General features: G+C 55.3%; 1 protein-coding gene across 6 annotated transcripts in view; it reads right to left on the minus strand.

The window, feature by feature from the left end:
- TXNRD2 (thioredoxin reductase 2) overlaps window positions 1-13,101 on the minus strand; it is a 46,314-nt gene that overhangs the window by 20,951 nt on the left and 12,262 nt on the right. For all 6 annotated transcript variants that reach the window (XM_036014117.1, XM_036014116.1, XM_036014120.1 and 3 more), the window contains exons 6-10: window positions 12,613-12,691; window positions 12,116-12,178; window positions 8,163-8,233; window positions 1,684-1,703; window positions 791-882 (exon numbers count right to left, since the gene is read on the minus strand). In XM_036014117.1, coding sequence (XP_035870010.1) covers window positions 791-882; window positions 1,684-1,703; window positions 8,163-8,233; window positions 12,116-12,178; window positions 12,613-12,691 — 325 coding nt within the window. The remainder of the gene's footprint in view (window positions 1-790; window positions 883-1,683; window positions 1,704-8,162; window positions 8,234-12,115; window positions 12,179-12,612; window positions 12,692-13,101) is intronic.

A 13,101-nucleotide genomic window follows, 5' to 3' on the forward strand; every position in this document is an offset into this window, starting at 1 on the left:
AGACTTGGATTTTAACAGGTGACCCTTCCTTGGAGAATTTTTAGTAAAAAAAAAACAACTCAACATGCTGTTCACATGGGTGTGTCTGCCGTCAGCACGGGGGTCTGCATCCCAGCTGCAAGTGAGGACAGCCTACACGGTGCAGCCCCGGTGAGGCAGCGCTCTGTGCTCCTGCCACTCGGCTGTCCGGGGCGGGGCCCAGGACAGGCTCCCTGAGCACAGAGTGCCCTGCACTCTGAACAGTACACATGGAGCTGGTGGGCCTTGGAAGCCATGCTGGTGCCCTGAGTGCTCAGCTCACACACCGGGGAACTGAGCGCCCACCCTGGCTCATGGGTTGCATCTCTCAGCCTCTGGCAGGTGGCTAGTACTGTGGCCAGGAGCTGCTATCCTCTGAGGTAGCCACCCAGGGCCTCGCCAGTCTGCCACCTGCTCCCTTGCCTGGTGCTACCCTTGCTGAGGTGGCACCCGCCCCCCCATTGGACCCCAGAGGGGCTCAGCAAGGAGGTGGGGGACAGCACTTCTACTGATATACACCTGCCACTTACTGACGCTGGCCCAGCCTGCCCAGAGTTGTCACAGGCTCCACGTGACAACCCTTGCGTCCACTCTCTGGCAGGTGTTTTCTATTGTACGAACAACCTTCGCATTCAACTCAAGGGCCAGTTTCTTAAGACTGAGACACACCCAGCCCACCCCTGCTCCTGCCTGGGCTGGGGCGGTTTGGGGAGGAAACATGTCACACACTGGGGACAGCAGAGCTGAGGGTGGGAATGGCCCTGGGTGTTACCTGGTCAAAGCCCCGGAGGGGGATGCTGCGGATCATGACCGTGGTGTCCAGACCAAGCCCGGTGAGGAAGCCGGCACACTCCAGGGCCACGTCTTCCAGGGACAGGCTAAGGAATGCTAACTAGATGGTCGTGACCTTGGGAATCGAGTGGCAAGATCCCCAGGGCCTACGCCAGCAGCCCACTTCCCACCAGTCCCCAGCCGACCCAAAGGAGGCTCCCAACACCAGCTGCAGGGAGTCCCCTGCCCCCATCTCTCACACACAGTCCAGGATGAGGTAGGGGCTCCTTCTAGCATCCACGGACCAGGTGGCTTCTGCCTCCACGGGGCGCCTGTCCAGACTCCCTGGAGTTCAACCTCAGCCTCCAGGATTAGGCCCATTCTGTGGGGTCCGAGTGGTGACGGAAAGGAAACACCCCCTCCGTGAAAGACACAAGGCAGCCGCCTCTGGCCTGTGTCCTCGGCTAGCAGCCCCAGCGCTTTCATCTTCCCGGGATGTCCCCCCTCCTGACCCCAGAGCCCTCGGCGGCTCCTCTCCTGACCTTCCCCGGTTCTACTGCTCCTCTAAAGGAGCGGGCCTGAGTGAGTGGGGCTGCCCTCCAGGGAGGATCGCCTGCCCCACGGCTGTGGCCAGCTGGCCCCCGCCGGCCCAGCCGGCTCAGTGTGTGGCTCAGGAACAGTCTCCAGGAAGCCCTTGCCGCAAAGGTCAGCCTAAAATTGTCCCTTGAGTACAGGCCATCCACCCCAAGTGGCCCTGTAAGTGCCTACTTCCAGGCAGCAGAGGGTACTCCCTGATGAAGGGAGAGCAGTGGGGACAGGGGCCCTGGGCACTGAGCCTCCACTCTCAGGACGGTAGGCGCAGCCCACTGCCACCTGCACGCTGGCCAAGGATACAGCTGGCTCCAACCACCAACCTGTTGGAGGAATGGATACGGAGAGAAAGAACAGCAGTGAGTCTCGCACGGGGCCCACCGTCACGCACAAGCAGCTGCTCTGAGTGCGGGCTCTGCCTCGGGGATGGGGCCCTGCAGCCCTCAGCTGTGCAAGGCCCGTGGTCGGCTGAAGAGTCAGCCGAGGCCGACTGCGCAAACAGCTCGTCCCAGGTACAAAACCCACTTCCCAGAGCCTGCAGCTGTGAAGTACAACATGACAAACAGTGTCACTGGATCAGAAAATTGCCTGGTGGTGAAGGACATGAGTGGCTGATGACAAAACAGCACACATCCCACGAAAGGCCCCGGAAGTGGGGCCAACTTGGGTTGTGTGGAGATGTTGATAAAAGCTTGGTCAGAGGAAGCCGAAGGGCTTTCCTTTAAGTTCTGCCCTGGGGTCTCTCTGGACCTCCTGAAGCCAGGGCGCAAACAAAGAGACGCTTTGCAGAGTGGGGAGGGGACCAGACAGCGGGGGGCTGGGGGCTCCTGGGAAGCATCGTCTAAGGGCAGCACAGTCTTGGACCGTGGAGGGTCAGGCTGGAAGGCTGACACCTGCGTACCCAGCCCCCGCACACACAGGCCCAGGGCCTGGAGACACAGCTCCTTGGGGCAAGGAAGAAGGGACCTGGGTGGAGGGACAGACACAGGACACTGGGATCTGACAGAACCAAGTATAATATCTGCTACAGCAGTGGGAATCCTCTCCTGTAATTCAGCTCCACACTCTGCATGCACACATACACTCGCACACATGCACACACACTCCCACACGCATGCACACACATGCACGCGTGCATGGAACCTGACGCAGAATGAAAACTCCCAGCCTGGGAGGCGACATGTGGGTGGGCTTGTCAGATCACTCCTTCAGCCTTTGAACAAGAGGAGGTGATGTAAGGATGGATAAGCCCGATGTCAACTCTAATCCCGGCAGGTACTAATGATATAATTCCATTTCAAGAAGTGGCGTATCCCGTGGAACGCTCCTGCAGGTGTCCTGGGAGAAGCAACGGGTGCATGGCTTCCTCTCAGGAGCTGGAGACACAGCCGTAGAGTGGCCGGTGGGCTCCATGCAGCAAGGTCAGCACAGGAGGAAGCCGAGGGGACCCAGGCACCCATGTGGTATCTCGTATGTATGTCTGTACATAGGTATATCTCCCAAAGGGGCAAAACCCAACTTAACTTTTTTTGGACGTGATGTATATGGTGAAAGGTATAAACCTTTAAGATATGAAATTATGATACAAAGTCATTGTGATAACAAGTCACAGTGACCAGTGCAGGCCCTGGCCAGCCAAGGGAGGACAGCAGTGCCAGCAGCATCACAAGTCAGGGGACTAGCTTGTTGGACTCAGCGGGAAGGGGGTGAGTGAGGTGCTGAGGGCTGGACACACCTGCCTTATCTCTACATTAGGATGCCAACACAAGGGCATCGGCCCACGCGGGAAGTTACCACCTGCGGCTTGGAGCCTGATTCAGTTTTCCACGTGTTCTGGGCAGTGTTACTCCCTGTGCCTTTCAGTGTGCAAACATTTTACATGAAGGTATAACTACAGTGGGATTAGCCTAATCACAGGGCAGGCTTTCTTGTTCAAAATCTGAATGGGGGGAGGAAACAGAAACAAAAGCCTTAATTCAGGCCCACGAAGCCCTGGCTTAAAGAGCTCTCCACCTGCCTCTCGAGCTTGAAGGCCCCTGATCTGCTCCCCAAGGGGAATACCCACACAAAGTGAGGGCCTCGCGGCAGGCACCTGGCCCCTTGGCAGTCCTGCCAGCTCAGGAAATGCCAAACGGGCCCCCAGGAGGCGGCACAAGGGGTGGGGGCCCGAGGCCTCCTTGCAGTGTGGGCCAGCCCCATCCCACCCTCAGGGCCTGTTGCGGGGCCCACGTTCACCAGGCTGGAGCCTCTACACTCTGGCCCCACAACAGATGCCACCTCAAGGCTCTGACCCCATAACCACTGCCACTCTGAGGAGGTGTCTTCCTCGGCCCCTGAGCCCTGCACCTCTCAGTGCCACGGACATGCTCTGGGAGATGGGTCGTCAGCGGTGCTTTCAGCCTGGTAGCCAAGTCTAGGCCGTCGGCTGATCTCCCTTTGCTGCATGTAACAGTGTCACGCTAAACGAATAAGGGAGTTAAACAGAAAATGGGGAAAAAGCAACTGCAAGTTTTCCTACATTTACAACTGTGGTTCTTTGCAAAATAAAATTTACGTTCTTCTCCCTTGTTAGGAAGAGAGGAAAATAGTTACAGTACCTAATCAGCCGCTGGACTTAAGAAGGGCCAGACAAAAGCTCCTTCCAGGACCAGCTCTGGGAGGCAGCACCAGATCAGCCTGAGTTAGAGAAACGCTCCCTGCTTCACGCTCCCTGGGGCCCGAGGACAGAGAGGGTCGGGCTGTGCAGCAGCCGCAGGACAGGGCACAGTCCAGGCTGGCACGCAAGCTGGGCACCTGCAGTACAAGTCAGTCAGCTCCTCACTCTGCAGACCCTCAAGGGGACCTAGGCTACCCAAGGGGGCAGTGGGAGCCGCAGGGTCCTGGTTCTTGTCCGGAAATGGCAGCTCTGTTGCCTGGCAGGTCCAGCGTGGGAGAAGGGCCACCCCCGGGTGTCTCCGGTCTCATTCAAGCCCCCTTTGCTGTCAGAGAAAGGGCTGACACTGCAGTCAGCCCGGAACTCTAGCTCAGAGTCCAGGTCTGCAGAGAGCCGACCTCAAAGCCTGGAGTGAGTCCCGGGCAGGGAGGCTGCCCAGCAGGCCACACAGGGCTTGAGCACCACCTCTGGAACTCCCCACGTAAGGCTGTGCACCCCCTCTGCACCCCCATGTCCTCTCCTGGTAGTGGACAGCTTCCCAAAGTAGCTGTTACTGCCCTGTCCATTCCTTCCAAAAGGGCTCCCATGGGCCCAGAGGACCCTGTCCTTCCTCCAGAATCATCCACACATCTTCAACCCATCCTGGATTTTCACAGAAAAGTTAAGAAGCAAGAATAAAGGAAAAGGCAAACAAGCCGGACACAGCGCTGCTGTCTGGGCAGCGGAGCTGAAGATGCCACCTGTGCAGTCCTGCTGCCTTAGGCCCCACACGTGTTGGCCTAGCCTCGCCTGGCCTCACAGGGTCCTGCTCATGAACTTGGAAACTCTCACTGCACTTGCTAGAGTCTTCTGCATGTGATGCGTCACCTCCAGGGGCTCCAAATCAGGTACCCAGCTGTGGAGTGAGGGTGCTGATTCTGTTTTCCACCCGCTGGGCTCCGGCTTGGCCACCCCCTTCTACCATCGGGCCTCCTCAGACCTGGGTGCAAGCTAAAAAGGAAAGGGGGCTCCTCACATGTCCATGAAGACAGGATACCACTGTGGCCAGGGGGGTCCAAGGAGCAGCAAGGGTGGCGTGGAGCAACCGAGGGAGGCCAAAGGCGGCAGGCCTCATGGTGGGCTCCACTGCCAGATCTGAAGCTGCTGGTCCAGAGCTGAAGCCACAGGCCCAGGCAGATGCACCCTGGAAGAAGGTCCCAGCTGCTGCCCGCGCCACATCACCCGAGAGAGAGAAGAAGAGAGGGAGGCCAGTGTAGGCTGCAGAACCCATGAGAAACCTGGGGCTGGGCGTGCCCACCGAGGCCTCCAACGGGCCGTGGGGAGCCGGTCACTGGACACCGAGTCTGCTGCGGGAGGCCAGGCACGCTGGGCACTCTCGGCCACCGGCTTGGCCTCCTTGATGGGGCCAAGTAGAAACGTCCTGCCCGGTGACGGGAGGCACTTAGGGCCAGGGGGCAGCCCTCAGGTCCATATTAATTTCAGCTCCATTTTAAAGGCGAGTTAAAATAAACACGGGGAATATTTATAAGGCAAATAAATCTGGCAGAAACAGCCCCTCCAAGTGTGAGCAGAGGCCTCCCCCTCAGCCCCAGCCCAAGCTGATAAAATACAGAAATGCTACTGTAGACCCTGCGGGCTTATTTTGACTGCGCGGAGGAATGTAACATGTAAACACTGCCTCCCATATCACACTGTTACAACTTGCATTAACAGCACCGGACAAAAGCTGCATTTTCACAGAAGCATCGTACAGGGATATATCTCCAGCTTAATTTTTTAAAAAAACCATTTCCTCACATAAATCATGCTCACAACGAAACGGGTGACTGATACATTGCAAACACTTTTTTTCTTAAACAATAACATACCTAGATTCCTTCTAAACGAAAGAGCTTGTTTAAAAAAAATCTTCTGAATTTTTTTTTTCTGAAGAAAATAAACACTGCAGTTTCTTTCCTGACCAAAGTATCTGGGGCCGTGTCTTCCTGGCCAACCGGGCCACTGCCCCCAGCACAGAGCCTCGGAGGAGCAGCCCAAGCCGGGCCACCTTGCTGAGTGCCGCCGGTACCCACTGCACCCGGGCCTCCCTCCCCGGCCTGGCCTGAGGACCACACCAGGCATTCCCGCCAGCATTTCAGGAAAACCAGAGTCGAGAGCCAGAGCAAGACAGGGACTCCCTCAGCTCTGGAAGGCACTTTCAGACTGGCCGGAGGGTCCGGGCAGGCAGCGACCCTGGACTCCAGCAGCTTGGTCCCCACCTTGCCACCCCACAGAGGAGTTGCAAACACCCAGGGATATACAAAGGCACGTCTGAAGGGTGGAAGCCCTAAGGACAAATACGGGAGCTTTTTTTCAAAAACAATCTTGGGGGTGGTGCAGGCCTTCCTGAACATGCAATAAATCTAAAAGCCATTAAGTGTAAAAAGAGATCTAAGTTACATTAAAAAAAAAACAACATTTGTACTTTGCACAAGTTAAAAGACATGACAAGTGGAGAAAGCCTGCAACATAAACGACATGGGATCACAGCCCTAATATGCAAACCAGCTGGAAGATAGGAGAGAGATAAGCGGGGGAAAAGAAAAACCAGATAGAAAGCAGGCCAAGGACCAAGCTGACAATTTACACACACGTGTGCACACACAGATATTCACACACAAACTCACACGCGGACACTCAATTTTAAATGGCCAATAAATACACAAAAAGATAACTAATAATAGCAAACACAAATAAAACCAGGTCATGTTCAACCTGCCGAATAGTCCAAGATAAAAAGAACAGAAACCCAGAAATGATGCATAAAGAGAAAAAAATGATAAATGGGACCACATAAAAATTACAAGACTTCTGCTTGAAAAACGATCGTAACTCAAAAGACAAATGACAGCCTAGGGGACCAGCAGAAGGTGACAAACAGAGGGACATGAACCTGCGAACCTGTATGAGCTTGAGCAAGACGCAGGGAGGGACCCAGCCGGGCCTCAGGCAGAAGCAACTGCAGCTCACTTGGCGGGAGCAGGAGAGGCTCCTTTCTGTGTTGTGCTTATGGAAAAGCTGATGCTCCCACGGGGAGGAGGGGGCAGGAGGCAGAAATGCACAGGGTGCAGCCCGCCAGGACGTGCGAAGGTGTGAAGGGCACCTGCCTGGACCTGGGGCTTCTACTTGTAAAAGCACGCTGACAGGTACATGTAATGTATAAGAGGCACACCAAAGGTTTTTGGTTGCAGTATTTTATAACAATGAACAAGAGAAACTTGTGAATGGTGGAAAGATAAACACAAAATAAACTACACCATATCCATTAAAGGGAGCCTGGCCTCAGTCCTGAACTAAGATGCTTCATGAACAGGAAACATGTTAGTGAGCAGATCACATGACATGCACACACATTCCCCATGCACACAACACATGCACACACACCGCTCCACATGTATAGTTGTGCACACACGCCTGTCCACCTCTGGACACACTTTTCCACCCTTATTTTCTTGTTGGCAAGTCCTAAGGCAGCAGAGTGCTGCAGACCACCAAGCCTCTGATGACCAAGCCTCTGCCGCCATCTGGTGGTCTTCCTGGGCCCTAGGAACATGAAGTCCCCTCCACAGCCCACAGGCAGGACTGTCTGGACCTAGAACAGACAGCTCTGTTCTAGGATTTGGAAATGAACTTCTTGCATAAAACCACACACATGCCGCAGGTCTCATTTCCATAACTGGGCTGTAATTTCCAAGGCCTCTGGAGCCTTCTTTGCTAGATCTCAGGGAAGACCCAGTGCGAACCAGGTGAAAGCCGGGGTGGTTGATTGAGGCCGGGGGCGCTGAGGGCTTTTCTGACGACCTGAACCTTTTTCCTTCCTTAAACGTCCCCGGCTGATGTCCCTGACAGGACCCACTGGGACCCTGAGGCTCCTGGGAACCCTAGACAATAAATGTCCGACTCGCTTTGTGACACACCCGCCATCATTTCCAAGACAGTCACAGGGTGGGCGAACGGCCCCTCTCAGGGACACAAGTCAAGGGCTTTCCGTCCTCCTCTCAGGGAGATGGGAAAGGATGCGCACAGCCCAGACGGGTGTTTCTGAAGAAGAACAAAGAGCAGCCCCACTCCGGCACACGCCAGGGCTTACGTTTTCCCAGGGGACTCCTTCAGCCAGAAGATGTCATCACTTGTGATTCCGTGTTCCAAGGCGCCTTCGATCTACCCAGAAAGAAGGACCAATGTGAGAAGAGTGTCATGCTGCCTGCCCTGGAGACTCCCTCAAGGGGGACGCCCATCTTGTAGACACAACACGACCAGAACCACCCCAGCCCACTTGGGGGCGCACTTCCCCACTCCACAGACTAGGTTGTGGCCTCTGGGACAGGTGACCTATCTATATCTAACCCGGTGTGCAGGCCAGCATGAGAGCACCCAGGTCTCCTTGGCTGTGCGAGGTGACCCGGGAGCCAGGGCACAGCCAGCAGCTCTTTCCTCTCTGCTTCCCAGGACCCCCACCTTCATCCAGGCGCAGGGCTGTGGGAGGGGAGGGGGAAGCTAGGCTGGGTAGGGAAGCAAGCCAGCTCCCAGGGTGCCAGGCTGAAGGCTGGATGCAAAGGAAAGCACAGGTGGGCCCTGTGCCCAGGAGTTGTACCGATTGCCCGTGTCCCAGCGGGGCTGGTGAGGGGCTGCGAAGCAGGCGGGGAGGACATGAGGACAAGTGTCCTCCGAGGCCTGTGAGAGTAAGATGTGCTGCTGGAGAGGAAATGGAATTCAAACAGTTTATGATTCCAATTGGCAAAAAAAATAAAGTCAGGAATTTCTTGGGTTTACTGAAGGAAAATGGAAAGGTCTGAAAATCAAAGGGACTAAAACATAAAAACATCTTGGCAGGCACCCAAGGAGGCGGCTAGTGGGGTCATCCTGGGGGAGGCGTCAGAGAGCAGAACAGCCAGGACCAGCACCTGCAGCTCCTGCCGCGCCTCCCTCTGGGCGAACAGAGACATCAGCCACTGCCCAGTGGAGGTCTAGCTGCATGGAGCCAGGCCAGTCCCCGCACCAGGCACCCTGGCGTGGGCACGCAGCTCTGCCAGGTGCCGCAAAGGAGCCAAGATGACAGTCCAGCTCCCAGGAGCTGACTGTGGACTTCGTGGGCGTTAGGCAGGACCATCATGGGCCTGGCTGCTCGGTGAGGTGTCACGAAGAATGACCCACTTTGCCCCTCTCTGCTGCAGCGAACTTGAACAACGGTGCCCTGACATCCTACAGAGGCACGCAGCTCGCCCGAGGGCCAGCCCTGTGCACAGCTGCCTGGTCCCCTCAGGAGGCTGCTCTTGCTGACCTGACAGCAGAAGGGCAGGTCCAGGGGTCTCTGAGGACTGGAGGATGCTTTTTCCTCAGTGCCCCACTTCTAGAGAAAGCACCAAACAGAAACCGGAGGCTCGGGACCTGGGTGTCTGAGCAGAAACAGAACCATTCCCAGCTCTTCCCTCCACCTGGGTCTAAGCAGGAAGCAGGAGGGGCCCCAGGCCCATGGAGCCCGTGGGCCTGTGCTCTCAGCTGTGGCCCACGTGGAGGCTCAGGACTTACGGCACCATTTCCTGGGCACCTTGGAAGACCCTCGAGGATGAGACCTCAGCCAAACAAACCTCTCTTTCATCTCTCCCTGCTTCCCATCCCTCCTCACCCTACCTGGGGCCTCTTCCTCAGCTCTGCCTTCCTTGTCAGGGGAAGCACAGAGAAGCCCACGCGTATGGCTGGGCCAGGAGGGGACATCAGCAAAAATGGTGTGGACTGAGGACCTCCCGAAGTCCGCCCCTCCATAAAAACAGCAAAAAGAACTGGCAAAGACGATCAGATTCAACTTTCTCATAACACTGGAAATTAACTGAAGGCTTGTGGCAACACAGGGAACATTAAGTCAAGAAAAATGGCTGTAACTTGGTAAGAATGGTAAGCTCTGTGGAGTTTGAACTCACTCCAGTCCCATCCCCCAGCTCAGTGGCAGCCTTGAAAAATGACAGTTTAAAGAGAGCAGAACTGAGCTGGAGCCGCCCAAAGCTCCTTCCCAAAGAGCAGCCATTGGCTGACCTCTCTGGCTGGGGGTTCCCTGGAAGACCCCACTTGATAGGCTTGTCTTCATCTGGCCTCGCCTGAACTCGCCCTGTGCTGAAAGCCTCTCCCAGGGGAGGATTTGCCCCATGACTGAACATCACGGCTGCCTGGAGTGATGGATAGCGGTTGACGCACGCAACAGACGAACCAAAAGCATAAAAGGAAAAGCTGAGGAATGCCACGTCCACAGGGGCTCTGGAAAGCTCCAACATAATCCCGAGGTCTAGATGGCCAGGCACAGGCGCTGGGCTGCGAGCACGCCTGGGAGAGGCCCGGCGCGGCACCCAGCGCTCGCCTCCAGCTGATCTCAGGCTCGGCACAGGCAGGAAGTGAGGGCTAAGGCAGAGTTGCTCCCGCCTGGCCGAGTGTTGAAGCCTCAGAATGCCCACTGGGGCCCTTGGCGAAGGCAGGGAGAGTTCTCAGTGCCAGGTGTTAAGGAAATCTCTGTCCGGTCATGAGCTGACTACTAAGCTAACTGAGCAGAGAATTCAGTGGCCTCACACAACAAAGAATAAAATCTTTACAAAATCAGTTCAGAAAAATCACCCAACAGCAATAAGAAAAATCCTACAGTGGGGGTGGATTCTGATTTCCAGAGGTAACACGTTGCTTTATTTGAAAAGTTCCACTACCAACCAAAAAAACTGTAAGACATGCAAAGAAATGAGAAAGTATGACCTTCATACGCTGCTCGTAGAAATATGAAATGCTGCAGCTGCTGTGGAAAACAGTCTGGCAGTTCCTCACAAGGTTAAACATCGAGTTAACATAAGACCCAGCAACTCCACTCCTAGATATACACCCCAGAAGAGTGAAAACAGGTCCACAGAAAAACTCCCACACAGATGTTCCCAGCAGCAATGCTCAGTGAGGCTCAAAGTGCCAACAACCCAGAGGCTCCCCCAGGGACAAGCGGATCAGCAGAATGTGGCGCGCACGCAGAAGGCAGCATTATTCCGCCACACACGGAATGAAGCTCCGACGCGGCGACCCCGTGAGCGGGCCCTGAAGGCGGTGTGCTGAGTGCAGGAAGCCAGTCACAGAGGCCACATCTTGTGTGACTCTGTTTACGTGAAATGTCCAGAGCAGGTAGAGCCAGAGAGACAGAAAGCGGACCAGTGGTTGCCAGGGACTGGGGGAAGCGGGAAGTGGGGAGTGACTGTGAAGGGGTACAGGGAGATTCATTTTGGGGTGATGAGAATGTTCTGGAAGAAAGGACTGGTGATGGTTGCACAGCTCTGAAATACCCATTGAATTGTACCCTTCAAGAGGGTGCATTTTATGATATGTGAATTTTACGTCAATCAAAAAAAAAAAAAAAAACTTGGGTTCTGGCCAGGTGGCTCACTTGGTTGAAGCCTTGTCCAATAAACCAAAAGGTCTTGGGTTCGATCCCCGATCAGGGCACATAGCTAGGTTTCAGGTCAATCCCTGGTCCGGGGGCATACAGAGGGCAACGGATCGATGTTTCTCTCTCACATCAATGTTTCTCTCTCCCTCTCTGTTTCTGTCTCTGTCTCTGTCTCTCTCCCCTTTCTTCTTTCTCTGAAAGCAATAAACATATCCCCAGGGGAGGATTTAAAAAAAAAGATTCAGGTTTGGAGGAGGAAGAGCAAGGCTTAATTAAATCCTGGAGGATCCAGTGTTTGGGGCTGGCTAGAACATGAGGACCAACAAAGGAGACAGGATGAGGGACGCTGAGACAAAAGGAGGACGGACCTGCTGGAGTGCCAGAGCCGGCTGAAGAATGAATTCACGGCTCTTAGGATTCAGCACTGTGGGGGTCCCAGTGACTGGATTCAGCAGAGCGGATTCAAGAGAGAATTGGGAAACAGAAAGTAACAATGAGCACAGAAAAAAGATTTGAACAAGAGAAAGAGTGGGGAGTGCTGCTGGCGGGGGAGCATGAGCGTGAACAGTGCATCGCACGAGCCCAGAGACCAGGAACGCACCAGGACGTGGGGCAGGCTGTGTTTTGAGGACACTCACGTGTGTGGGGTACCTTGGCCGCCCTCCAGTAGCGATAACAATGTGCTCAGCTGAAAGCAGAGTCTGAGAAAAAACCGAGAAAGCCACAGTCAAACAGGTGCACCGTGGTCACCCACGCAGAGGACTTGATGCCAGTAGGTACACCAGGGCAGAGAGTGCGGGCCCTGTGGAGCAGGGAGGTCACCAAGGGTCCAGGGGACAGGCAGAAGAGGGCAGGAGGATGTCCTAACTCCAAGCACTTCATAGTTTACAAAACACCCAGCAGGTGTCTGATTGACTGGAATCCCCCCAAAACCCTGCGAGGGAGTGATGGCCCACCCTGCTGCCCCATTGCCCAGTGCACCCTAGGGCTGGCAGCCTGGTGCAATGTGAATCACCTGAGATCTGTTTCTTCCCTCATAAAGAACCACGAGCAGCCTGGGAGGACCCAGTCGCATGGATTCGGCAGCACCTGTACTGAGAACAGCACCGAGATCTGCAGATAGGTCTGGACTCACCTCTTTCCCGCCTTTTGCGACACCGCAAACCGTGTGCTCATTAACAAAGCTGGCCTTCAGATTAAAGTACTTGACTTTTCTGCAAAATAAATAAGATTTTGAAACATTTCCTATGCAAATTCAGCATGCTCGACGGGATTAAATAGGGAGCACCGTGCAGACTGCTAAAATGTGAGCGTGGGCCCACAAGTGCACCAACCCCCACCCACGGTTCAGGTGGGGAAGGGAACAGCACGGGGTGTGGGGGTGCCCTGGGACATGGTGACCATGGCTGCCAGGCAAGGACGGAAGCCAGGTTGGTGCAATCCTAAGAGCTCAAGTCCAGCCCTGGACCGTGACAACAGAAGTGGCCGGGCCACCCCTGGGGTCAGTCCTTTTCACCTAGGCACCCTCCAACAGGAAGAGGTTCCCACGTGCACCTAGTTACCCCAAAACACCCAAACCACCAATTTCCCCCTGGCAAGGGAGAGTGTGCAGAAGGCAGGCATT

The sequence above is a fragment of the Phyllostomus discolor genome, chromosome 13 (genome assembly GCF_004126475.2).
Source record: "Phyllostomus discolor isolate MPI-MPIP mPhyDis1 chromosome 13, mPhyDis1.pri.v3, whole genome shotgun sequence".
NCBI classification, from domain to species: Eukaryota; Metazoa; Chordata; class Mammalia; order Chiroptera; family Phyllostomidae; genus Phyllostomus; species Phyllostomus discolor.